Source organism: Penicillium macrosclerotiorum, assembly GCF_028827735.1.
Source record: "Penicillium macrosclerotiorum strain IBT 26536 chromosome Unknown utg000006l_segment0_segment0, whole genome shotgun sequence".
Classification (NCBI taxonomy): Eukaryota; Fungi; Ascomycota; class Eurotiomycetes; order Eurotiales; family Aspergillaceae; genus Penicillium; species Penicillium macrosclerotiorum.
This window is the reverse complement of record NW_026643085.1, coordinates 373479-397431: the sequence shown is the minus strand read 5'-3', so window position 1 is coordinate 397431 and position 23953 is coordinate 373479. Positions and strand designations below refer to the sequence as shown.

The window sequence follows — 23953 nt, the reverse complement described above, 5'->3', positions numbered from 1 at the left end:
CTCAGCATGGGGCAATCCACTCTCCGCGGATTGACATCCAACTAGGGGGCATGATTGAAAAGCCATCGACGGACTGATCGATGTAATATCGCCCCCATGAGTGGCACAGACAGCTCGCGCGGCGCCTGCAATCTGTGCCGGCACCGGAAGGTAAAGGCATCCACTAGGCCCTGTCGAGGCAAAGTGTCACTAATCCTTCCCCACAATAGATCCGGTGCGACCGCGCAAAACCAGCTTGTGAGAATTGTCGGTTGGCCGGGGTGAGCTGCATATTCACCCCCTTGCCCCAACGAAAAAGCCCTAGAGAGTAAGACATCATGAGATCTAAATTTATGCCCTGGGCTGACTTGGCCCCGGAGTTTAGACAGCTTGAAGAGGCTAGGGCGCAAATAAAGCTTTTACAAGAAGCCCTGCAAACAGAGAAAGAGAAACAGAGAGACAAATCAATCACTGGCGCTTCCACATCCGTTATCAGCTTATTTAACCCCTCCAGCTTTGAAACTTCTCTATCATCCTTTCGATGGCATTTGGCATATTGCGTCCCGAATTCGCGTGTGGATTCAATATTCGACTTCGATGCCTTCTCTCACCAATTATCATACTCTGTTCGGCCTCTCTACCCGCCCGAAACGACAAGATTAATCCAAATAGAATGGCCGTCGCACCTAATGATCCAACAGTCTATCGAGTACTTCTCTACGAACAGACTGTATGCCATATTTCCAATGGTAGATGTCGATAGCTTAGCTGTTCTGCTCCAGTCCCATTCCTTTGATCATGATGGAAGGAACTTTGATGTAGCTAGTCGGGCCTGTCTTGTGGCTCTTACAGCATTTATCACTCGGATCCGGCACCATGAGACTGCTTTCGCCCATGCAAATCCCAACGCTTATGTACAAGCAGTACTTTCGTTGATACCCGAACTAATTCGGCATCATACCAATGTTCGTACTTTGGAGGCTCTGCTCATCCTTGTACGTCAAATTACCCATCACCCAACATCGCTCATCTCCCCTGACTGTTGCAGGTCATGTACATACCCCCAACGGGCCAGCCACAGACAGCCGAGCTTTTGATGTCAATGGCTGTCCGAGTGCTCTGTAATTTGGGAGGTTACAAGACGAAAGCAGACTCCCAGGAATTTTGTGAAATTCAAAATCCTAAGCATCTCAGAGCTCTGTTCTGGCTTTTATACTCTCTTGATAAGGAAATGTCGCTTCGGAAATGTCAGCCCCCCTTGATCAACGATGCAGACTGCGATTTAGATCTTCCGGTCAATTATGTCTCCGTGTCCTCCGATCACCAATTTTTCGAATACCAACTCTCGCTCAATGAGCTCCTTTTTCCGACAGACCTTCGTCTCGCTCTATTGAAATCTAAAATCTATCAACAATTATATTCTTACAGCAGCCTCAACAAACCAGAGGCAACCCGAATTCAATTGATTCGTGAATTGGACCAGGAATTGGTCGAATTAAAGTCCCAATTTCCAGGGGTTTGTCAACCAGAGGGATACGTCAGCGGAGGCATTCCAGACTTTCTGCTTCACGATCTTAGCTTGAGAGGTATTAACATTCATTTGGAGTACTATCATTGTCTAGCCAAGATTCATGGAGCTAGTACCATTGGAATCACGTCGGTCCCGAAGGCTGTGTCGCCACCATCCTCTAGCATGGAACTATGCTACGAAGCATCACGATCGACCCTAATATACCTCAGCCGAGCTCGTCATCTCATTATGCCGGAAACCTTTTGGTTTGTGTTCCTACGTGGGTGGCCTTGTGAATTCATGGACTGACTCCATCCCTTTCTTGTTGTAGGATTTACGCGCAATTCATTATGACTGCCGCGATTGCTCTGTATCAGCGGCTCACTGCAAAGCCAACAGAAGTCCATTCTCGTCAAGATATACGCCTTTTGGAAGACGTTCTAGGAATATTTCGCCAACTAAGGCAGGCGGATGATGGACACAGGTTTCCTCCATTCGCTATCACGGAAGCCTTAGTTGAGCAGTTAATCCTGTCCGTAAAATCATCATAGACATCGAGTTCATTGTACCTAATTACTTTCTGTATCATGTCGGTATTGGGAAAACTGCCACCAATGGATTAGCCTTCCAGTGGAGAGATACACAGGATATCACAAACCCAAGTAGTTTCAAATTTACTACATATCCTATTGGCGGCAACATTTCGATTTCGCAACAGATTCCATATTCTTTCTATATCGACCTCATACAGTCCCCCTAGCCAGTCCCAGAGCAGGTGGCCAACAAAATTGGAATTTTACAGAGCAACCCCACGAATAAATTTTCCTGCGTAAAGCCGCTTAGATTTCAACTTTGGACCATCAAAGACCCCTTATAATATGTTTCTTCGCTGTCGAGAGTGCCCAACTAACAACTAAATATCTTTAATGCCTTGCTTTTCAGGCTTCACTATCAGCATGAATTCCTCGGCAGTGCGCGGTGTGGGGAAGCTCCGAGACCGGATAGCCGACTTGCTGCAAGTAGCCTTCTTGCAAGGCTGACCGTCGCGCTGAGTGGCGTTTCAGCAATTCAAAGGAGTGGCGCATATAAAGATACTATCGGGTGCCAATTGATCATATACTTTGTATAACTAACCGCATCTAGCCCACTTTAAAAGCCCGTCCCGGTCGGCCTCCTCATGGCACTGCACAACTTGCCAAGACGCGCGCCCCAATTGGGGATGCGATGGACCAGACGGTTCTCGACATCTCCCCGCAATGCTAGATACGCAGATACTCTACAAAACCTCAAAATCGGTGCTCATACGCGTGTTTTGTTCCAAGGTTTTACTGGTAGGTTGTTCTTACTATATTATCAAGGCGCAAGACTAAGCTTCTTTCCAGGAAGGCAAGCGACTGCTAATGTCAAGGAGTCTTTGGAATGGGGCACCAAGATTGTGGGCGGCGTCAAGCCAGGCGTTGAGGGAGAGCATTTAGGTCTCCCAATTTTCCCATCCGTCAAAGCGGTATGTACAAACTATCTATCCCTTCTATCTAGGAAAAATGGGCCAAATTAACGCGTTCGACGAAAACCCTAGGCCCAGGAGAGGGCGAAACCCGATGCTTCTGCCATCTATGTTCCAGGAAATCAAACGGCTAAGGCAATTGAGGAAGCTATTGAAGCTGAAATTCCGCTCGTGGTCGCCGTAGCTGAGCACGTCCCCATCCATGACATCCTTCGAGTAAGTTCCATTTTCACTGGCTACAGACCATTCTGTTCTTACGAAAGCTTTAGATTCACTCCATGTTGCAAACTCAATCTAAAACCCGTCTGGTGGGAGCAAACTGCCCCGGCATTATCTCTTCTATTGGTAAATGCCGGATCGGCTTTCAGCCCTTGCCCTGCTTTGCACCCGGCAACGTCGGTATTGTGGCCAAATCAGGAACACTGAGCTACGAGACAGTCGCCTCTACCACCCGAGCTGGACTTGGTCAGAGTCTTTGCATTAGTATGGGTGGTGATGTGCTAGCTGGTACTAACTTTGTTGACGGGTTGAAGATTTTTGAGCATGATCCCGACACGCAGGGTATCATTCTTGTTGGAGAGATTGGTGGAACTGCTGAGATGGATGCTGCCGAGTGGATCAAAGATTACCGACAGCGAACTCCCAATCCCAAGTCAGTCATTTTCAATATTACTCGTGGTATATCGCTTGCTGATCGGGAATAGACCCATCATGGCCCTTATTGGCGGTTTGGAAGCGCCACCAGGCCGGGTTATGGGACATGCAGGAGCATGGGCTGCTCCCGGGGAATCCGATGGTCAAACTAAATACCAGGCACTCGAGCGCGCAGGAGCTGTCATGGTCAATCACCCGGAGAAATTTGGCGAGGGAATGAAGACTCTACTAGGTGGCACGACCAGCCGTGTAGGCACATTCCATGTGAGTCTGCAACTAAGCAGTGATGGGTCTGTCTATACTGACATTGCCTTGATAGCCTATCTCAGGCGCAGCACCCCGATCGCGTGGATATCATACTATGAGACGAGTGACCCCGTCTTCCAGGACGTTGATTGCAGAGCAAAAGCGTACTCTCTATCTTAAGAAGTTCCAGGCATTCGATATCTTGAAGCAGAAATCAATCCACATCAAAGAAGGTGTAACTAACTCAGATGGATCTATATCCGTCTCAGTGGATCGGACCGCCCTGTCTCCATGCATAATTGTCTCTCCCGGTTCAGGATTCGATCCTGTTCAATCTCACAGATTTCCATTCAGCTACACCCAGGCTTCGTTTGATAACAATACCATAATCTCAGAGGTGGCATCTCGCTTGGGCCTGCCCGCATCAGCCAAGGGGCAGCTAGAAGATTTAGTGCAAGCGTTGTGGGAGATTTTTAAGGAGAAGGAGGCTTTTATATTGGAAGTACAAGTTGGAACATCAGCCGACGGTGCTTTGGAAGTTCACGGTGCCCGGTTTGGTTTTGATGATGCTGCATTCCGCAGCTCAGGCCGTCAAGAGGATATCCACCTCTTACGGGCTAAGGAAGAGGAAGTTCCAGAAGAAGTTGAGGCTGAAAAGGATGGAATTGTCTACGTGAAGTACGATTTTCTAGATTCTCAAGGTGCTGATTCGGATTGGCTTTTGCTAACTAGAACAGACTACAAGGAGAAGGAAGTATTGGCACTCTTGGTACGTCTTAGTTCTCAATTCATCCGAAGCCCTTTTACTAACTAGATCCTTTATTAGTCAACGGCGCAGGATTAGCCATGAATACTGTCGACGCCCTGACCATCCACGGCGGCCACTGCGCCAATTTCCTTGATACCGGAGGGAAGGCGACTTCTGAGACTGTCAAGTCGTCTTTCCGAATCATTTGCTCGGACCCTCGTGTCAAAGCCATATTTGTGAATATTTTTGGTGGGTTGACTCGTTGCGATATGATCGCTGAGGGGATTATCATGGCCTTCCAAGACTTGGATATGAAGGTTCCTGTTGTAGTACGACTGCGTGGAACTAACGAGGAGCTTGGTCAGAAGATGGTAAGTCGGTTCATCTATATTTGCGGTTCGTTCTGCTAATATCGCATTTTTTTAGATTGCTGAAAGTGGGCTCCCTTTGCATGCATTTGATGGGTTTGAGGATGCGGCCAAGAAAGCCATCTCACTTGCTCGCGCTTGATAGAGTATTTATGTATGAATATATAGATATCACTAGAATAGAGGTTTTGTACCTATTGAAGGCCAATTTTCCCATATCTAACTGTTGAATGTTACTATAAATCGCCAATGCCTAAAGAGATTCACAGGCTTACCTTTGAATGATCACTTACTTGAAAATTGACTTCTGCTAGCAATTTAAACATGCTTCTTAAAGTTGAAAATGGTTGCCATTGGCTTTTGACATTCGTCATGTGACAAGTTGGTCAGTTGAATGAGCAGGTCGAAAGCGAATCCCTTAGCCTCAACATCGAAACAATATATTTATTTCTATAGCTATTATTCTACTGGTTTTTGTTTCACCTAATTAAATCAAATGGAAGATTCAGAATTAAATAGAGGTCTTGAAGGCATTCGTTTAGGGTCACGAATGGGCTGGGATTGCTTCTGTCACTCCCTAGACGACAAGAGCGGCGTTGAAGTGGTGAAGGGGTTTGAACTTACGCAGCCACAGCTGTGAATATACATATATTCAATAAGAATATGTCATATCTCAATCATTTCAAGGACTTATGTCTTGGTCGTATGTCAGTGGTCCCCGAAAATTGAGAAAGGGGAGGGAGCGGTTAAGAAGCAACCTGCTGCGGGAAGTTTCGGCTGGGAAGGCGGCCGATTCGAGTGCTCGGGGCTACTATGGTCTGTTGCAAGTTTGTAGACTATTATGTTTTGGTCTTAAGTATAAGTATTGGAATCGATACATATGATAGAGCTAGGTATATGTTTAAACGGAAAAGCACGTGCAGCAAAGCAGGATCAATGCTTACCTATGCCTAATAGTCAAATTGAGCACTCCAGGTTGCATATAAGAAACACAAAACCAACCAATTTTTCTATTCTGAAGAGAAAAAAAGCAATTAGAAGTGTAGAGATCCATTCCCCTTTCATTCATATCACCTCTTATCCAACTGAATGGGGTGGTCCCCGAAGCCCTTGGTCCGCCCGAGTTGGTCTAGCCCCGTCAACTTCTCCACGATCGACCAGGGATGCGCTAGCCGCTGTGACGCCATTACCTGCGATCTTCTCTTCTAGACTTTGTCAACTCCACAACCCGGCTCTATGCCTACAGTTTCCCTATTTTTCTCTTCCTAGCCAACTTCTATATATACACAATCCTGGGCGCCCCCCTTGCATGTTCCACTTTCTAGCCTCTGCCACCCTCCCCATCGCGTGCCATGTCTGATCCGCGCTCCGAGCTTCAATCCACACTCCGCAGTCTAGCCATTGGCGAGAAAGGGCCCATTCAGGATGTTGCACGTCCCAGTGTGAAAGCGGCCGCCGGGTCTGGGCATGTCACGTCTGCGCCAGAACCAAAACACACCGCCAAGAAAACCGTCGCCGACTCCTGGGAAGATGAGGCAGACCTCTCGTCGGACGATGAGCCCGCGCTGAAGACGGCCCTGGCCTCTCCATCTATCGCCTCGCCTACTATTAGTGCAGAGGGTCCGCTGGATCCTCCACCGACCCCGATCTCCCCACAGACCTCGCAGCCATGGGGTCCTGGCCGGCCAGAGTCCCCTGCTGCGCGACAGAAAGACCCGAATCGCCGGCCCGAAAAGCAGACCGCGGTTGCTGGCCGGTTGATTGCCGGGGCGCTGGGGATTCGAGCCCCAAAACGTACGGAAGAACAGCGGGCTTACGACCGATCCGTGAAGGAGCAGGAAATCCGACGCCGGAATCGAGAACGCGAGGAGCAAGCCAAGGCCAAGGAAGAAGAGGAACGGCTGAAGACATCTGTTTGGACTGACTAGCCCTTGTCATGTCGGATTTGCTCTGGCTTGTCTCCGAGGGGCTTGGGCTGGGAAACCAGGATACCGGGATACTTTTTGCAATAAATCTTTGCCTGTATATACGTATGTATCCGTTGAGAGAAAGAAGCTGAGGATATTTGGGCATGTTTTATGAGAGGCCTCACTGGGTATTTACAACTATGTTCTTGCTAAGTTGCAAGAGGGGATTCATGTGGTCATACAAGATTTGAGGCTCAACTTATCAGGAGAGATGGGATTTTACCCTAATACAAGATGCCTGATGCCGTTGCTTCAGCTGCATACTTCGGTTTACAATGAGCGATCATCTTGAGAGGGGCTCAGGCTGGTCGCTTTATCAAGCTTGCTTTTTGAAATTGAAGTCCAAGTAATATGTAAAAGAAACCATCAGGAAATGGTGGCTGTGTAAATTCGTTCACTCATTAACAAAACAGGTCTGAAAATCCCCCGCTGATGTTGAAACGTTCCAGTGTCCACCTTTTTTTGGTCCCGACCGGCGATCCCAGGTGCAAATGATGCACACCTGTATGCTCACAACAATCCACCGGGAAAATGCGATTTCAGAAGTGCAAGGTGTAGGGAGGGATTGAATCTGCTATCTAGCCACCAATCTGCTCCTGGTGGACTTCGAGGGTATCACCGTCGGCCATATCGAGCTGTCGTGTCATATATGTTAGTGATCGAAGAACACCGTAAGAAAAATCTCAAGATTTCAATGCATACCGTGTCAGGCGTATCCTCCGGACGAACGCGAGTACCATCAAAGAGGAAGCGAACAGTCGACATCTGCTTGCCTTGTCGCTCACAGAAGGCATCCATCAGCTTCTTCAGCTGAGTAGACCGCTTGATCTTGAAAAAGACTTCGTTATTGTTGTCTGTCACCTTAATGTTAAGGTGCTCAACTGGGGGGCGCTGCCCTCTTGTTCAGCAGACATTTTCGATGGTCAAAGTGAGGCTATTATCAATCAGATCCAAGCTGGCGCGCGAGCGAGACAATGCGGGGCGCTTACAACAGCCGGTGAGAGGTGAATGAAGCAATGGAGACAAGAGAATGATTGGCAAAAGCTATCATCAAGAGTATAAGCGGCTTGAAAATAAGATATAGAGCACAGGGAAGGACCGACCGGTTGGCAAGGGTTGTAAGACGGAACTTTCTCAGGCGAGGAGGAAGAGAGATATCGATGGCAGAATGGCAACTCGCCCCACAAAGGGCGGAGAATTGATTTTGCACTGGCAGAAATATGGGCGGTGAGCTCTGCTGCGTCACTGGTTCTACGGGCTTCTGCTGTGGCTCGTTTGTTGCTCTTTATAAATAGTGCTTCCGACAGCGGCTACAACTATGGTATGATATCCAAGAAAGCACCTGATGGCCAACGAGAATGACCGAGATTGACAATGTGGACAGGGAAATCTCAAGCAAGATCTGTCTCACGAGCCTCCCTGTCATCCGCGTGCCGTATGCATCTCACAAAACCCACTGTACCGGTAGCTGGACTAGCATGCTAACTGTGTTCCCAGTGCGCAATCCAAGGTACTTTCACCTTGTACACATCGGAACTAGGAAATTCTCGTGCACTGGGAGATTCCACATTCCAGAACCTGCAATGACTGACTCCACTCGCAGATTGTCTGACAAAGAATTCCTTCAAGGAGGAGAAATGCCAGGCCCAGATTGATGCCCTCTACGAATGCTGTAATGCCTTCTACCAGCAACAAGGCGACCAGGCATCCACGGTAAGCTGTCCCAAGGCAAGTTTGCTACGCCTGAAGATGAAGCAGCGAGCACAGGCGGCCGAGCACCAGGGTTGAAACAGTGATGAAAGCGTCTACAATGTGTGTTTAAGTGTGTTTTTGAAGACCGATGTCAGGTTGAAACTGGATTTGTGTCAAAATTTGTATAATAGTCATCAGTCTCATGTCACCAGAAGTGGCCATAGTGAAGCTTCAATGGAATGGCATGTAACGGCCCCTTTGCAGACTAAGTTTCCATCTGGAGGAAACTAGGCTAATTGAAGGACTGCTAGATTGCTCTAAGACAATCTTGAGCACGCTGAGAGGCCGCATGGACCTGAACGAATATTGAAAACTTCCGTTCCGAGACTCTAATGATCGCCTAATGACATTGAAGAGGAAAAAAAAGAAGAGGAAAATTGAAAATGGCCCGCGGATTAAATAAGAAAAATCCCGTGCCGACCACGCTAGTCCCGTTTGGGACAGGGCCTAACGCGCCCAAAACCAAAAGAGACAAACATGAATTCCTTCCTCTCCTCCATCTTCATCGCGAGCTCTACCTTGTGCCTCTCTTACACAACTGTGCAAAGCTGCTGGTCGCGACGTTAAGCCATGGCTCCGCTCACCAGATCGGCAGCGTCTGGTAGTGCTGCAAATCTGCACTCGCAGGTAGGTGCTCCCTGTGTTTTGATAGATTTCACCCACAGCTAACTTGCTTCCTTCCTGGCTCAGCCTGTGTTCAAAGAACCGGAAATCATCAGCATTGATGAGGAAGAAGAGGATGAATCCATGGGCGATGATGATTCATACCTGGACAATGAAGACGAGCAGCTAATGGACGAGGAGCTGGATGATGTTAACGGCCATGCACTGGCGGAGAATGGCTCCGCTTTTCCAGTGCTGGAGCCCAGCTTAAAGTCGGTGGTCAGCTTTCCCAACTCGGCGCGAGGTTTGTCTCCAATAATGTAGCGGATCGATGACTGCGATGACTGATTAGGTCTCCCAGGCTCCCCGAAGCTGTTCACCGAATCCGGTGCAGCCCACGAAGCCGTGGAACCCCTTCGCCGAACCGCCGACCGCGTCACGCGTCAAATTGAAGCTTTTGCTGAGAAACTCGATCAATTCAAACGCAAGAACGCTACCGACGAATTCCAAAGCGTTCAGGCTGCGTACAGGCTTGTTGAAAGCTACCGGGACCTCGCGCAAACCGCCCTTCAAGACTTCAATAGGCAACAGACTCTCAGACAGGCCAAGACAGGATTCCGGCTGAGCAGTACTGCCGATGCTAAGAACGAAGAGGAGCAACGACAATTGCAAGATCTGCAGTTGGAGGTCAACACCTGGCGCCTACTGCTCAATCTCATCAGTATCGACGACCCAGCTAGCCGCGCTAGTTTCGTAGAAGGCCAGCAATCCGCTTTCCAAAACCTACACCGGTATTCCTCGGATCGCGAGATTTGGGAGGAGTTTCTGAACGCCGATCAGTATGCGCTGGAGTGTGTGGTGGCTATGCGGTGGCTAGAAGAGACCGCAAAGGCGCAATCCGAGGAGATTGATAACTTGATTGCCGACATGGAGAGCAAGGCGCAAAGAGGACAGGGCTTGTGGGCTCATGGTTGGCTATACACTAAAGAGGCCATCAAGGGCCACAAGCGATTGCGTGCTTGGCCTCAACCCTTAGAACCGAATGACCCCGGCATCTCGCGCTCCTTGTTGACCACCGACGATCAAAAGCCTTTAATCACTCAGCTTGACCCCGATGCGCTTACGCGACAAAAACATGGTTTGCAACCACAGGACGAATTTTACGAGCGTGCAACCTGGATGACCTGCTGGAAGATGATCCGCCAAGGCGATAGTTGGACCACGATTCGCGAATGGGCCCAAGGCCGTCTGGAGAATTGGAGGGCTGTCAGTCTCTGTGGCTCCAGCGTGGACAAGGAAACCGCCAACACTCGGACTCCGGCTGATGACGGGTTGACGCGTTTGATGAACAGCCGGACTCACGACTCATGGCGCGCCGCCTGCTCTGCTTTGGCTCAGGATCCGAATACGGAGGAATTCCAGCGAGCCGTCTACGCCCTTCTATGTGGTGAAAGTGAGCCTGCAGCTAGGGTCTGCACCACCTGGGACGATTTTCTCTACGTTTACTTCAACCGTGTAGTCCTCTCTCGTTACCAGGGATTCTGTCGGCAATTTCAACGCAAACTGAGTCATTTTGCGGCTTCCTCTGTTGCTTTCAAACCAGAGCCAGCAGGGCATTCCGATTTACAGAAATTCTTCCAGTACTTGCGGGGCAACGAGCGAACCCGGGTTAGCAGTCAGGCAGCGGCGCCGTTCCGTATTATTCAGGCTGCTATCCTGAGCAAGAGCTATGACTCTTTCTTCTCATACTTGGCTCAGGCCGTCTCTCTTGAGTCGAAGAAATCTACAAAATCTACCGTTGTGCCAGACATGAAGGCCTCATCTGTTGACAAGGCATACGCTACTGCCGCTGCACATCACGAGGCATTGAAGGCGGCAACCCACATTTACGTTATTGTCAACTCTATCAGCTATGTTCGCGCAGATACTCAATTCCTCGAAACTGCGTCAGTTAATATTACTGGCTATATTGCCGATTTGCAAGAAAAGGGCCTATTTGACCTAATTCCACTTTATGCGTCTCTCCTGCCGACAAAGATGTGTCATGCGGTTCTTTCCAAGATCATGGTCGAGATGATGAACGATGATAGGATGAAGCAACAGGTGCGCATTGTGCAGAAACACGGAATTGATATTCATGCTGTTCTCGACACTCAATGGGCCTGGCTCAGCGAGTGTGTTTCCTCCATTGAACGCTCTCCTGCTCTGGCTGGGTATTCCAGGGTGAGACGGCTCCCTGACGGTTCTCGCGTCCTGATGCCGCCCAAGAAGGACTTAATCGGGATCACTATTGAAGATGAGGATGAAAAGTTGATCCGCAGTCTAGAATGGCTTCGCTCTCTTGGCGGCCAGTGGTCTAAGATCTGTGATCGTGGAGCTTGGTTATACCGCAAATTTTTTGGTATGTCTGGCAAGCTCCATTCTCCGCCAAGTCGTTATGTAAATGCTAACTTGACACAGTGGCCGGTAAGCTTGCAGCAGCTCGTGAACTCAGTTCTCGCATGCGCTTGGCAGAGGTCTCTCACGAAACTTTCAATGTCGACATCTTCGAGTTCCCCGAATTGGATCCTTCGCCCATGGAAGACGTGCCCTTGAGCCCCAGCAAGTCCAAGAGGAGCCATGCCCACCGCCGCAGTTTGTCCGGCAGCAATGGCACTTTCACTAGTACACACACCAGTGCGTACCAGCAGGCGCTTCGCATGTGGCACCTTGAATCACTGGCTCTCGGATTTGATGCGCTGGAGCAGTTCGCTATTGTGTACGAGCAGATCTCGAAGTGAGTTCTAGCCCGCTTCTGAAATGAGTAAACATTCGATCTAATCTAGAATAGGACCAAGCGTCGCCGAGATTCAGGCACAGTCAGGGATTTCCTCGAGGAGCTGGAGAGCTACCTCCAGGAAATCGAGGATAGCGTTGGGCTGGTGGTTGATGAATGGCTTCCGACCTCGAAAGATGGTGAGTGGTCCCCCATTGGTTTTTTTTTTTTTTTTAAAAAAAAAAAAAAAAGAAAAGAAAAGAAAAAGAAAAAGAAAAAAACAATAGGGACATTCATGCTAATTTTTTTTCCGTTTAAAGATACCGAAGAACGAGACTACGCGCACATTCGCCGGACCTATCTTCCCGAGCTGCTCCTTGACTACCACAATGCCCTGTACTACTCTAGCCACTCGCTGGACAAACCCAGCCTGCTCACCCAATGCATGACCACGTCCATTTGGGTAGCCAACAACGCGCATCTGACACGGGCTTTCACTGAGGCGCAGCGTATGACTGAGTTCATGGACTGCTTGGCCTTGGCCGCCAAGGCGATGGTGCTCACCGATCCCAAACATGACCGTACTTTCGAGAACGGTCAGACCCTTGGTCTCTGGCGGGTCAGTGTTCCCGAGGACGAGGAAGAGGCCCTTCTCCAGAATCAAAAGTAAAGGGGTGATGGGCATTGTGGCTGTGTAATGACATGTGTACATTAGCATGATGATAGGGGGAGGAAATTCAGAGTGGTAGTTACAGGAATTCTACTACAGACTTTTACACCGACAGAAGTAATGCGGCGTCTCCAGCGTTTCTCTGATGAACCCTAACGAATTAAATGCTGTATACTCTCGTCGGACATACTGCTAAGCACTTGGGCTGAGTTGTTCCCAGCTTTGATGCGCTTGAAACATATGTATGTTTAAATAACAGTAATAAAAATGACTAAGCAATGTATGCACCCAAAATAGGAAATTATCTGGAGTTGTTTACTCCAGGTTCCTCGTAGTTGCAAAAATTTTCAGGGAGAACCTGCAGTATTGTTGGATCGGGTCCAGTTCTAAAAGTTGGAGCCTGGGACCGTATGGTCCGACTCCGGAGAGTTTTGAGCAATTAAGTTAAGGGAGAATAGCATGAAGAAAATTAGACGGGATGAAAATTAGACTCTGAACTATGCCGGTGTCTACAGCTATTTCCATAGGTTTCACGTACATCCATCTCTGGGGTTTTAGGTTCGAACCTCTTCTACTCTACCAAGTTTCATCTGCTCCTTCAAGGACTCTGGCAGTTTTCGTGGCTTTGACAGGTTTTGTAGCTTCAATCGTTCACCCTCGCTCAATATTTTGAAGTAATCAGTGTTCTTGAACTCGTCAAAATTCGAATATATTTTTAAGCCTGTACTGAGGCTTTGGGGATCAAATATTTCCTTTCCGTAAAAGTAAATCAGTATAATCTTTGAAAAGTAACATCCTAGATGAGTGAATCCATAGAGTGGTGATTTCAAAGTATTGTAGTCGTCTGAAAATGGCTCTTGTTGCACATCCCAACCATCGTCAGTGAATTCAAGTTGGAGATGACGCATTACTTTTTTTGAGGCACCAGGTAGGTCTAGACGAAATGCCCAGTAAGTGCTATCCATCCCAGGCTGTGAAAGGTCGGCAATTTTGCAAAGCTTGAATTCAAAATTATTTTGGTGAGCACACGCTAGGTATTGCGTAATCTTAATCAGTAGCTGCTGGCTCATATGGTTCTCGCATGTTTTGATATCGTCCTTTAAAGCCCGCATCTGCTTTATATTCTCCACCCGTTTGCCCGTAGCGTCGAGAAAAACCTTCATATGATTTTTTCGTCCATAAAGAACGGCGTTGCCAAACCATGGGCATTGATTTGGTAATTGAACTGTGGTTGCCATGATTGATTCAAATATTCACGATTCTTCGAAAGAGCAAGCAATCAATCTTTTGGCCCCTCTTTCTATTGACTCGGTCTTATCGCGCGGAGCAAAGACGAAGCTCTTGGTCAAAATGATTGATAAATCTTCAGATACAGAAGACAGATAGAAAAGGAGTGACAGTACATGGCCGAGATAAACAATATATAATATTTCTGAATCACTGACGCGGATAATTATAGTAACTTCTATTCTACGACATGATATCAAAGTTTAACATGATCCTATATTAGGTATTTATATTTACCATAGTATTAAGGGGAACCAGGAAGAAGTCACGTAATTCATAAGACTGCGGTGTTATTCGGCGTCTCGCTCTATTGAAGCTGGCCCAGGTCTTCTACCGGAGCTTCGCGGCGGCCTATTAATTTACAACTATATTTTCTGATAAGTATATAGGTAATAATAAAAATCAGCTCTAAGAAAAGTGGACTGCTCAAGCGCTATACTGCTGGGGTGCAGGACTAATAATATCAAATCAACCTATATGGAAACAATTCGTATGAAAGATTGGCCTCCAGCCCGCTATGTAGTTGTTGGGACCAACACCAGAGGGCGGCTCCAATATCCCAGCCCGGTGCGCATTCACTTTTCTCTCTAATTTCGAAGATAAGCACTGGAATATCTAGAAAATAAGAGACATGGGTCAAGGGGAGATTCACCGCGGTAGCTTCCAGTTAGAACTCTCTTTCCTCATCTAAGTGACTGAGCTCGAGGTCCTTCATCTAGGCCTTAAGAACCACAAGGGCCGCCGAGCACTGCTCTCATAGCCATCTGGAGTCTTGGCTTGACCAACTAAGACTCAAAACTTTCGAATACTCTTTCTTCGAAGAATCAACGCGTGACATGCTAATCCTAGCTAGGGCCAGAATGTCTCACATGTTGGTGTTACAAGTTGGTTCTGTCGATAAGTTGGTTGGTCTCTGTGAAAATTTCGGTAGGCGTCTTGCGATGAAATCTATCAATCAGTCATCTTACAATTATCTACTAGTACAATAATCTAGGTCGCATAGAAAACACGTTTCTAGATAGATATCCACCAATATCAATGTCAAGGATGTATAAAAGCTTCCACAGATTTTCATAGCTCTTTTAGAAATCATGAAGGGGCGATAGCATCGAGAAGTATCTATTTTTATCATAATAGTGGATCACATCGATGGATAAATTAAAAGACTTGATATTCCAGCGCTATATACTAATCTTAAGAAAGATATCGAAGTGCTACACGATGACGCAATGCCATCGAGCCGTCTCAAAAATACCGGACTCCTATTATGATTCTCCCTTGGGGTTGCAGAAACCAGCTCTTCAACACTCTAAAGTACATTTTTTCTTTTCTTACCAGATCACCTCCCTCTTTGATCCTCGTCTCATCTAGCCCTCAAGATGTTTAGCACAACTTCTAGCAGCTATAGCGCACCAGGTAAATTCCATATGGCCAATATTAGCACTGACAGGGGTAACTGACCTAGCATATAGGAGGCTGTAGAAGGCATCCGAATCTTCCAGGGTCTACCCCAAGCTTTCGAAACATGCCTCCGAACGACTCAAACCAAAGCAGATCCCGATCCAATTCTTCTAACCGGAGAGGTTCTATGGGAGCTTCTTCAGGAAATCGGAATTGATCTCGGAAAAAGGTCTATCCGAATGGAAACCCGTTTGAATAAATTGAAAGGTTGCCTAGGAAAACAACCTGAAAAGAGGGGTTCATTTATATAGGTCATACTGTCCCCATAGGCGGGACTTGGGTTGTTAGGCAGGTTGAGTAGAGAGTAACATCGCAAGAGGTCCAGATGGCCAGTTTAGATCTAGTCTAATTGTTTTTGTTTTCTTTAAGAATGAGGGGGCTTGCCCAGTTACAGAGCATGGCCAAAGGAGAAGGCCAAGGGGCTTCGACTTACATAGACTGCAGCGAGATTTATTGGAGCCAATGGCAGGTTCAGAAGGTTCTACAGAGCTCAATAGATTCTGTCGGTGAGGCTGGTTAAATCATTGAGACTCCAGGGGAAGGTACTGAAGCACCATCTGTTCATACTAGATTTGCGGATTGGCATCACATCCTGTATGCTTGTAACGTCCTTTCATTTTGTCGCTGAGAACCAAGATCTACATAATTAGAATCAAATGGCTATCTCGTCCAGCACAACTTAATCGAAGCCCAGCCTCAACATTGGCGATTCATTCGAACGGTTTCATCAGCTCATTCTCAAGGACTTTGGCTGGGAAATCCTTCTCGCCCAATGCCGTCGTATGCGCCCAGGGCTTCAGGCTGTTCTCGCGCCGAATAGTTGCCGCAAAGCATTGGCTCCAGTGGTGGCGAGGGTAGTGCTTGGACACGTCCGTGATAGTGTCCGGGTGGACCAGATCCGCGTACGCACCTGTATTATCTGTGGTCCGAGGCCGCCGCCGACTGTAGATCAGTCATCTCCACCGCGAGCAAAATTTTCAAATAAGTCGGTGTCGACCCAGGTGGGAGGAGGGATGGGGTTTGGAAGTATGCAAGACGCATCATCAGGCTCCGAGTTCTCTGCAGACTAGGGGAAGACAGGAGTTGATTGATGGGGGCAGTGCAAGGCTCTCATTCGCGTCATATTTTGTCGTCTTCTCCTCCGCCTCCACGTCGGAGTTGGATTGGACCGTGGAAGACGAAACGACGAAACAATGAGGAAGGATGAATATGTTCTTGTGTTCAACAGGGAGGTAGCGTACGTACCAAAGATCGTCGCCAACTGCAATAGCTGTCCCACCGCGGTAATCTTGCCCATCGTGCACAAGTCCTGGTGCCGGATGATGGCTTCCGCAACGCTCTCCGCTTGTTCGCGTGGCGCGGCGGACCCTTCGGCCTCCTGCAGCAACAGATCCAGCGCCAGGAACCCGCCATGAAACTCAAAGCTCAGCCGAGTGGCAGTGATGTGCTCCTCCGCTGTCCCGATATCGTGCAGCACACAGGCCAAGAAGTAGGTCTCATCGGAGAAGGCCCAGTCAGGGAACGGAAACCTATGCCGTTTGATGGCCAGCCCATAATGGTACACACGGAGCGAGTGGTTGTATGTTGGTTCGGGTAGGTGAGCTTTGGCGTAGCTGTTGATGCGGACCGCCAGCGGCGTGTTGGGCATAGGCGTGTCGCGGGCGGGGATCGGAGCGGGGGCACTGCTCTGTCGCGGATAGGCTGGTGTGGAGGCTAGGAGGGCCTGCGCGGAGGCAGGGACCGCCGTGAACCCGTAGAGAGTGATGGGGTCAGACATAGGTTGGTAATTTTCTTAGTTTCTTGTTGGTGTTGGAATCTGGGAGTGCGAGGTGTAGTTCACAGAGGTGATGAGGAGGACGATGATGACGGTGGCCTCGGAGAGTTTAATCCTAGAAGCATACAACTACATTCTGCCCAGGTAGTCTCTTTCACAACTTCCACATCTTTCTCGGTCTGCTGTTCTCTAGTCCTGCATAATCCTGGTTTCCTATGAAGAATTCTCTCCGGCATGATAGAGTCCATGCGCAGAACTGGAGGTCGGTAACTGTTGTGGGCGGGGTGGGATGTATAGTTTGGCCTGGACAAGCTGCCTGGCACGCCTCCGATGATTGGATCAGTTCATTATGCAGGTTTCTTATTTCCATGCGAGAATCCTGGGGACCACGAATTAAGCAGGAGTCAAGGGTTCAACACAAACATGCAGGCGAATGCAGGCGAACAGGTCTACATGTATAGAAATACTCTCTACTGTGTATGGGAGTACAAGCCTGTGTAGGTAGATCGCTCTCCAGGTGCAGGCATTTGGCATTTTACCTTTGTGCCCCGGCCACTTGCTGGTTGCAGGGATTTTCCAACTGCTTTTATTGGCAATCTGGGTATTATTATTCTGCGCATGAGTTCTCCGGTTGGGCCGAGGCCAATCTTCTCTGTTCCCGCCAATTATTATTGTTGATTCCCGCCCTCGTACTTTGGTCAAGGATCGCGGGAAACGACACTATTGAATGGAAGGTTTCAACATACGTCAGGATGTACGTACTCCGCGGCCGTTGCTTTCCTGGGCCCCGGCAATTCTACGACATCTTCCAAGCATCGGCCCGGGGGTCAATTGCCACAGAGCTAATCTCATCATAGGACAGGTAGATCCAAACCTAACCGAAGAGAAAGAGCAAGGGTTCAAGGTCTCTGGCGCAGCATCTCGAACCAGGCGATGTATGTATTATTTTAAAAAAGTTTGCATTGAATATAAATTCCTGTGCAGGATGAGATATGCATGGAGATAACATCGTACAAACTTTCCTATTATTGCTCGAATTTCCCAGCACCGTCATATTTCCGTAGATTGCAATGGAAGGCCTCTTAGCGCGCGGACAGCAAATGTACATCTATACAACAGACTACTGCGCTCATAGTTGGAAATTGCCTCGAGGACCACCTGGGAGGAACAAGTCCGATAACCTTTCCAGGTATGGAAAATGGCGGGCAGTGATCCATCACAAAGGCAATTCTCATAGGTCAATTTCCTCATCCATGATTATCTCTGGGAGACGTCATTCGACGAGGGGGAGGTCTGGACAAGGACGGGGAATGATGGCGCTTCGTACCACAAATTTCGTAAGGGGTTCCCGCTCTCTCGCTCTCGCGGATTGGTGATTCCGCTAATAAGAAGGGTCACTGTTCTCTGACGGGGGTCGGGTTAACTGGCGCCCCTCTTCGCCCTGATTCGCCTCCCTTGGCCTCTAGAGCCCCGGGCGCGGGTCTTGGCAACGAGGCAGTGCAGCGCAAAAGGGGGGACCGTTGGCTTGGGGGTGTCACAATCATGTTGGACAGTCTTTCCTCTGAGTGCTGGGCCTTGGGGGAAGGGGGAGGGGAGTTGGGAAGGAGGCTGGGAGACAATCCTCATCCTGGATGATGGGGCCTAGCTGCTGTTGTAGAACCAGTCGGTGAATGTTGGAATCGTGTTTGACAACGAGCCTGACCAGCGAAGAAAAACGATCGTTCTGCTTCCCCACTGGGGCTGTGCTTCGGAAGTGGAGTCCTGCAAGAGCGGGTACGTGGACGCCGAAGGTCGCTTGGGTCAAAACAAACGGTCAATCAGTCTCGACCATTGTGGATCTGCAATAGGCCAAGGGGTCTGTAACTCCGGGAAAAGATGTAGTGCAGGCCGATCCGAGTCGTAGTGGCAGTGAAAGTGGAAGTGAGGTCGATGAACAAGGAAGGTTGATTGGGGTGGCGCGACGGTCTCCGGTCTTTTTGGGTCTGGCGACTGCATGCGGCCACGTCCTGCAACCTGCACTTCGACCTGGCAACCTTTTCGACCTAACAACTCGCAACACCCCCAACATCGCGATCAATTCTTTCGACATCGAACGGACTTGCTTTCCTTGGCTTGTTGGATTCTTCTCTGGCTTGATCGACCACAGTCGCACCTCCCGTCTCATCACCCCCCTTGACAATCTCGCGATACTCTCTATCAGCGAACCTCCGTCTCCCTTCCCTCCGGAATTCGCAAGCCTCTACCCTCATGCAAAGACCGTCCCAAAATCTCTGAATGTGCCGACTTACGTGAACGGCGCTCGGTTCGATTTGACCCTTCACCATGTCCGAATCGCGACGGGAGGGCGAGGAGTCGGCGCAGCAGCCTGCGACGCCGCTGCGCAGGGAGCGGGCGCCAACCATCACTATCGATACCTCCGCCGTAAACTCCTCCCCCAACGCCAGTCATCCCCCGGTCCAGGTGCTTTCGGGACAGCCGTCGCTGCAGCTCTCCACGGACAATCTAGAATCTCATGATAACAGTACGCTTCCCCATCGCGGGGAGAGTATCTCCCCCACTGACTTGCGGTATCCAGCTTCGATCCGTTCCAATACCTCCTCTGAAGCTCGAGATCGTGACCGTGACCGGGAAGATCGACCGACGTCGCCACATAACGTCTCCTCTCCCAAGACCAAGGCTCCTGAATCCAATTCAAATTTCCTGTCCGTACCCGGGACGCGATCCCGGGGTAACTCGCTCGAGTCGGAAGATACTAGTCAAACATCGAGCACTTATGGCGGAGAGACTTATGTGCCGACGACGTCGCATGAATCCCGATCTGATCTGGTGAAGAACTGCAATGTCGACGACGAGGACGCTCTTACCCCGGACCCCGGCCGCGAATCGGAATTTGAAGTGGAAGACAATAGGTTCGCTTTTTCACCGGGTCAACTGAACAAGCTTCTCAACCCAAAGAGCTTCGCTGCCTTTCGCGCCCTCGGCGGACTGCGTGGACTGGAAAAGGGCCTGCGGACCAATGTGCACAGTGGATTGAGTGTAGACGAAACAACATTGGATGGCGTGGTGGAGTTCGACGACGTCGTTTCATCAGCATCTTCACCAGAATCTATACCCAAGGCTGCTTCTCCTACAAGGCCGCCACCAGACACCGCAGGAGGCAGTGAATCGAAAATCGAGTCAGATGAATCCTACATGGACCGGAGGCGGGTCTACGGAACGAATAAGCTGCCAGAACGAAAATTGAAGACCATTTGGGAACTTGCCTGGATTGCATATAACGACAAAGTTTTGATCCTGCTAACGGTTGCCGCCGTCATCTCCCTTGCTGTCGGTATCCCGCAATCCCTACATCCTGCAAACCCGGATGAACCTGGTGTGGAATGGGTGGAGGGTCTCGCAATTCTCGTAGCCATCATCATCGTGGTCACTGTTGGCGCTGCGAATGACTGGCAAAAGGAACGGCAGTTCGCAAAGCTCAACAAGAAAAAGGAGAACAGATTGGTTAAGGTCATACGATCTGGCAAAACCGCGGAAATTTCTATCCATGATATTACTGTTGGCGATGTGATGCATCTTGAACCCGGCGACATGGTCCCGGTAGATGGCATTCTGATCGATGGGCACGACGTCAAATGTGATGAATCTTCAGCCACTGGCGAGTCGGATGTTCTTCGCAAGACTCCAGGTGATGAGGTTTACCGGACAATTGAGCAACATGGTGACCTTAAAAAGATGGACCCATTCATTGTGTCTGGCGCGAAGGTCTCTGAAGGTGTAGGAACATTCCTGGTCACCGCTACTGGCGTGCATGCCACCCACGGCCGGACTATGATGTCCCTCCAAGAGGAAGGGGAAACCACACCGTTGCAAACAAAGCTGAACAAGCTGGCCGAGTACATCGCCAAGCTTGGCCTTGCTTCTGGTCTGCTGCTCTTTGTTGTACTCTTTATCAAGTTTCTCGTTCGGCTCAAGAACATCGATGGTGGTGCCGATGCCAAGGGGCAAGCTTTCTTACAGATCTTCATTGTCGCTGTCACCATCGTTGTGGTTGCTGTGCCAGAAGGCTTGCCATTGGCCGTAACTCTTGCTCTCGCTTTTGCAACGACGCGAATGATCAAAGACAATAATTTAGTCCGCTTTCTCAAAGCTTGCGAGACTATGGGTAATGCGACTACCATCTGTTCCGACAAAACCGGTACTCTTACCGAAAATAAAATGACCGCAGTTGCGGCCACTTTAGGAACAACATCACGCTTTGGAGACAAGTCTGGTCAGTCGGGAGATATCTCTGCCTCGGAATGGGTTTCTACTCTTTCTTCATCAGTCAAGGACCTTTTGCTCAAATCTATCGTTCTCAACTCGACTGCTTTCGAGGGTGAACAAGACGGGGTCAAGACATTCATTGGATCTAAGACCGAAACTGCGTTGTTGACCCTCGCGCGGGATCACCTCGGGATGGGGCCGCCTGCTGAGGAGCGGGCCAATGCAAAGCTCGTGCAAATGTTCCCGTTTGACTCGAGTCGTAAGTGTATGGCAGTAATCATTCAAATGGAAAACGGGAAGTATCGGATGCTGGTCAAGGGTGCTGCAGAGATTCTTATGTCCAAATCTACCCGCATCGTGAATGATCCCACCGACACCCTGTCAGAGGTACCAGTGACGGACGAGAACCGAACTACGCTCGATAACATCATGGTCAACTATACCTCACGCTCGCTGCGCTGCATTGCACTCGTCTACCGGGATTTCGATCAATGGCCACCTCGAGGAGCTCCAACTGCTGAAAATGATCGCAACATGGCTCTCTTCGAACCTGTTTTCAAGGATATGACCATTTTTGGACTCTTCGGTATTCAGGATCCCGTTCGACCGGGTGTCGCTGATGCAGTGCACACTTGCCAACGTGCCGGTGTCTTCGTGCGCATGGTTACTGGTGACAATATCATGACGGCCAAGGCCATCGCTCAAGAGTGTGGTATCTACACACCCGGCGGCATTGCTATTGAAGGGCCCAAATTCCGCAAGCTGAGCACGCGCCAAATGAATCAGATCATCCCTCGACTCCAAGTTATCGCTCGTTCTAGTCCAGAGGACAAGAAGATCCTTGTGAATGCGCTTAAGAAGCTCGGGGAAACTGTTGCGGTGACTGGAGATGGCACCAACGACGCTCAGGCTTTGAAGAATGCCGATGTTGGCTTCGCCATGGGTGTTACCGGTACTGAAGTGGCCAAGGAGGCATCGGACATTATCCTGATGGATGATAATTTCGCTTCTATTGTCAAGGCAATGTCATGGGGTCGCACTGTTAGCGACGCTGTGAAAAAGTTTCTTCAGTTCCAAATCACAGTCAACATCACTGCCGTCATCCTCACTTTCGTTTCAGCAGTTGCTAGCAGTACTGAGGACTCGGTCCTTAGTGCCGTTCAGCTGTTGTGGGTGAACTTGATTATGGACACCTTTGCCGCACTCGCCCTTGCAACAGATCCTCCATCGCCTTATGTCCTTGATCGTCGACCCGAATCTAAAGCCTCGCCCCTCATTACTCTCACAATGTGGAAAATGATAATTGGACAGTCAATCTACCAGCTAGTTGTGACTTTTGTCCTGAATTTTGCCGGCGGATCGATTTTCACTTGGGACAGTGATCATATGCAGACAGTGGTTTTCAACACCTTTGTTTTCATGCAGATCTTTAACCAGTATAAGTAAGTTTTTTTCTTTACCCTTATGTCAAGACAGAAGCTAATTTTCTCCAGCTCTCGCCGGATTGATAATAAACTCAACATTATGGAGGGTATTTGGCGCAACAAATGGTTCATTGGTATCCAAGTCATCATCGTTGGAGGTCAGGTTTTGATCATTTTCGTTGGCGGCGCAGCCTTCTCTGTGAAACGACTTGACCAGGGTAGCCAGTGGGCAGTCAGCCTCGTTCTTGGTGCCCTTTCGGTACCAATAGCTGTGGTCATCCGTCTCATTCCGGATGAGTTCATCAAGAAAGTCATCCCACATCTCTGGCACACCCGTAGCTCCCACAAGAAGGGACCTGAACTGGTTGTCTCTGATGAGGACCGTCGGTTTGAATGGAACCCAGCATTGGAAGAAATCCGCGATCAGTTGCAATTCATCAAAACTGTCCGGGGTGGGCGATTACGCCACCTCCGTCACAAGCTGCAACACCCCCAGGAATTCTTGCCTCGGTCTCGCAGTGGATCACGCTCGCGCGAATCCTCGATTCCCCCTACGCCAAATGGTGATAGTGGAAGCCCTCCTCCTGATCTGGCAACTCCCGATCCGCGTTCCCGCCGCACTCCGCGGTCCCGTTCCAACTCAACATTTGGGCCCGCAGCCGCTATGGCCGGTGTCGTGGCCGGCAGTATTGCTGGATGGTCTCCTATTGAGCGGGGTCATGACGAGGCTGACTCGATCACTTTCCCAACTGCCGCTGCGCATGGTGGATTAGATAATCAACAGGGTATTGAGATTCATCCTGATACTGCGGCCGACGACCGCGTTGTCGGCGAATATTTCCACAACTCCAAAACTCCACCCAGTCAGAACCCGGATCTTATCCCATTCTTTGAACATGCTCCGCCGGCCGTAGCGGAGCGAGCTCCATCTAGCCGCGGTCGCCGGTCTCTTTCCCAGCGATCCCGGTCTAGCCAGTCCCAGGTCTGA

At 49.3% G+C, this 23953-nt stretch overlaps 9 protein-coding genes across 9 annotated transcripts; 6 read left to right on the top strand and 3 right to left on the bottom strand.

The window, feature by feature from the left end:
• Positions 1-317: 317 nt before the first annotated feature.
• Positions 318-2040, top strand: N7462_005436 (fungal specific transcription factor domain-containing protein; the record flags this gene model as incomplete). Its single annotated transcript, XM_057077154.1, has 3 exons — positions 318-978; positions 1065-1755; positions 1821-2040. The coding sequence occupies 3 exons, from the start codon at positions 318-320 to the stop codon at positions 2038-2040; spliced, it is 1572 nt and encodes a 523-aa protein (XP_056932734.1).
• A 668-nt stretch (positions 2041-2708) lies between these two features.
• N7462_005435 (putative succinyl-CoA synthetase subunit alpha) lies at positions 2709-5151 on the top strand (the record flags this gene model as incomplete). The annotated part of the gene is made up of 9 exons (XM_057077153.1): positions 2709-2820; positions 2872-2993; positions 3066-3209; positions 3263-3645; positions 3698-3911; positions 3967-4571; positions 4631-4662; positions 4720-5012; positions 5068-5151. 9 exons carry the CDS (start codon positions 2709-2711, stop codon positions 5149-5151), a joined length of 1989 nt encoding a protein of 662 aa, XP_056932733.1.
• A 1210-nt stretch (positions 5152-6361) lies between these two features.
• On the top strand, positions 6362-6937 carry N7462_005434 (uncharacterized protein; the record flags this gene model as incomplete). Its single annotated transcript, XM_057077152.1, has 1 exon — positions 6362-6937. The coding sequence occupies one exon, from the start codon at positions 6362-6364 to the stop codon at positions 6935-6937; it is 576 nt and encodes a 191-aa protein (XP_056932732.1).
• A 617-nt stretch (positions 6938-7554) lies between these two features.
• N7462_005433 (SUMO family protein SMT3) lies at positions 7555-7873 on the bottom strand (the record flags this gene model as incomplete). Its single annotated transcript, XM_057077151.1, has 2 exons — positions 7555-7611; positions 7679-7873. Coding segments are annotated over 2 exons (252 nt in total), but the record flags the coding sequence as incomplete, so codon positions are not given.
• Positions 7874-8294: 421 nt separating this feature from the next.
• Positions 8295-8764, top strand: N7462_005432 (uncharacterized protein; the record flags this gene model as incomplete). Its single annotated transcript, XM_057077150.1, has 4 exons — positions 8295-8297; positions 8361-8411; positions 8474-8486; positions 8580-8764. 4 exons carry the CDS (start codon positions 8295-8297, stop codon positions 8762-8764), a joined length of 252 nt encoding a protein of 83 aa, XP_056932730.1.
• Positions 8765-9298: 534 nt separating this feature from the next.
• Positions 9299-12756, top strand: N7462_005431 (nucleoporin Nup84/Nup107 family protein; the record flags this gene model as incomplete). The annotated part of the gene is made up of 6 exons (XM_057077149.1): positions 9299-9355; positions 9419-9635; positions 9684-11732; positions 11792-12107; positions 12162-12286; positions 12407-12756. 6 exons carry the CDS (start codon positions 9299-9301, stop codon positions 12754-12756), a joined length of 3114 nt encoding a protein of 1037 aa, XP_056932729.1.
• A 554-nt stretch (positions 12757-13310) lies between these two features.
• N7462_005430 (uncharacterized protein) lies at positions 13311-13994 on the bottom strand (the record flags this gene model as incomplete). The annotated part of the gene is made up of 1 exon (XM_057077148.1): positions 13311-13994. One exon carries the CDS (start codon positions 13992-13994, stop codon positions 13311-13313), a length of 684 nt encoding a protein of 227 aa, XP_056932728.1.
• A 2220-nt stretch (positions 13995-16214) lies between these two features.
• On the bottom strand, positions 16215-17281 carry N7462_005429 (putative urea hydro-lyase/cyanamide hydratase; the record flags this gene model as incomplete). The annotated part of the gene is made up of 2 exons (XM_057077147.1): positions 16215-16446; positions 16746-17281. The coding sequence occupies 2 exons, from the start codon at positions 17279-17281 to the stop codon at positions 16215-16217; spliced, it is 768 nt and encodes a 255-aa protein (XP_056932727.1).
• A 2319-nt stretch (positions 17282-19600) lies between these two features.
• Positions 19601-23953, top strand: pmcA (putative P-type calcium ATPase; the record flags this gene model as incomplete). The annotated part of the gene is made up of 2 exons (XM_057077146.1): positions 19601-22983; positions 23035-23953. 2 exons carry the CDS (start codon positions 19601-19603, stop codon positions 23951-23953), a joined length of 4302 nt encoding a protein of 1433 aa, XP_056932726.1.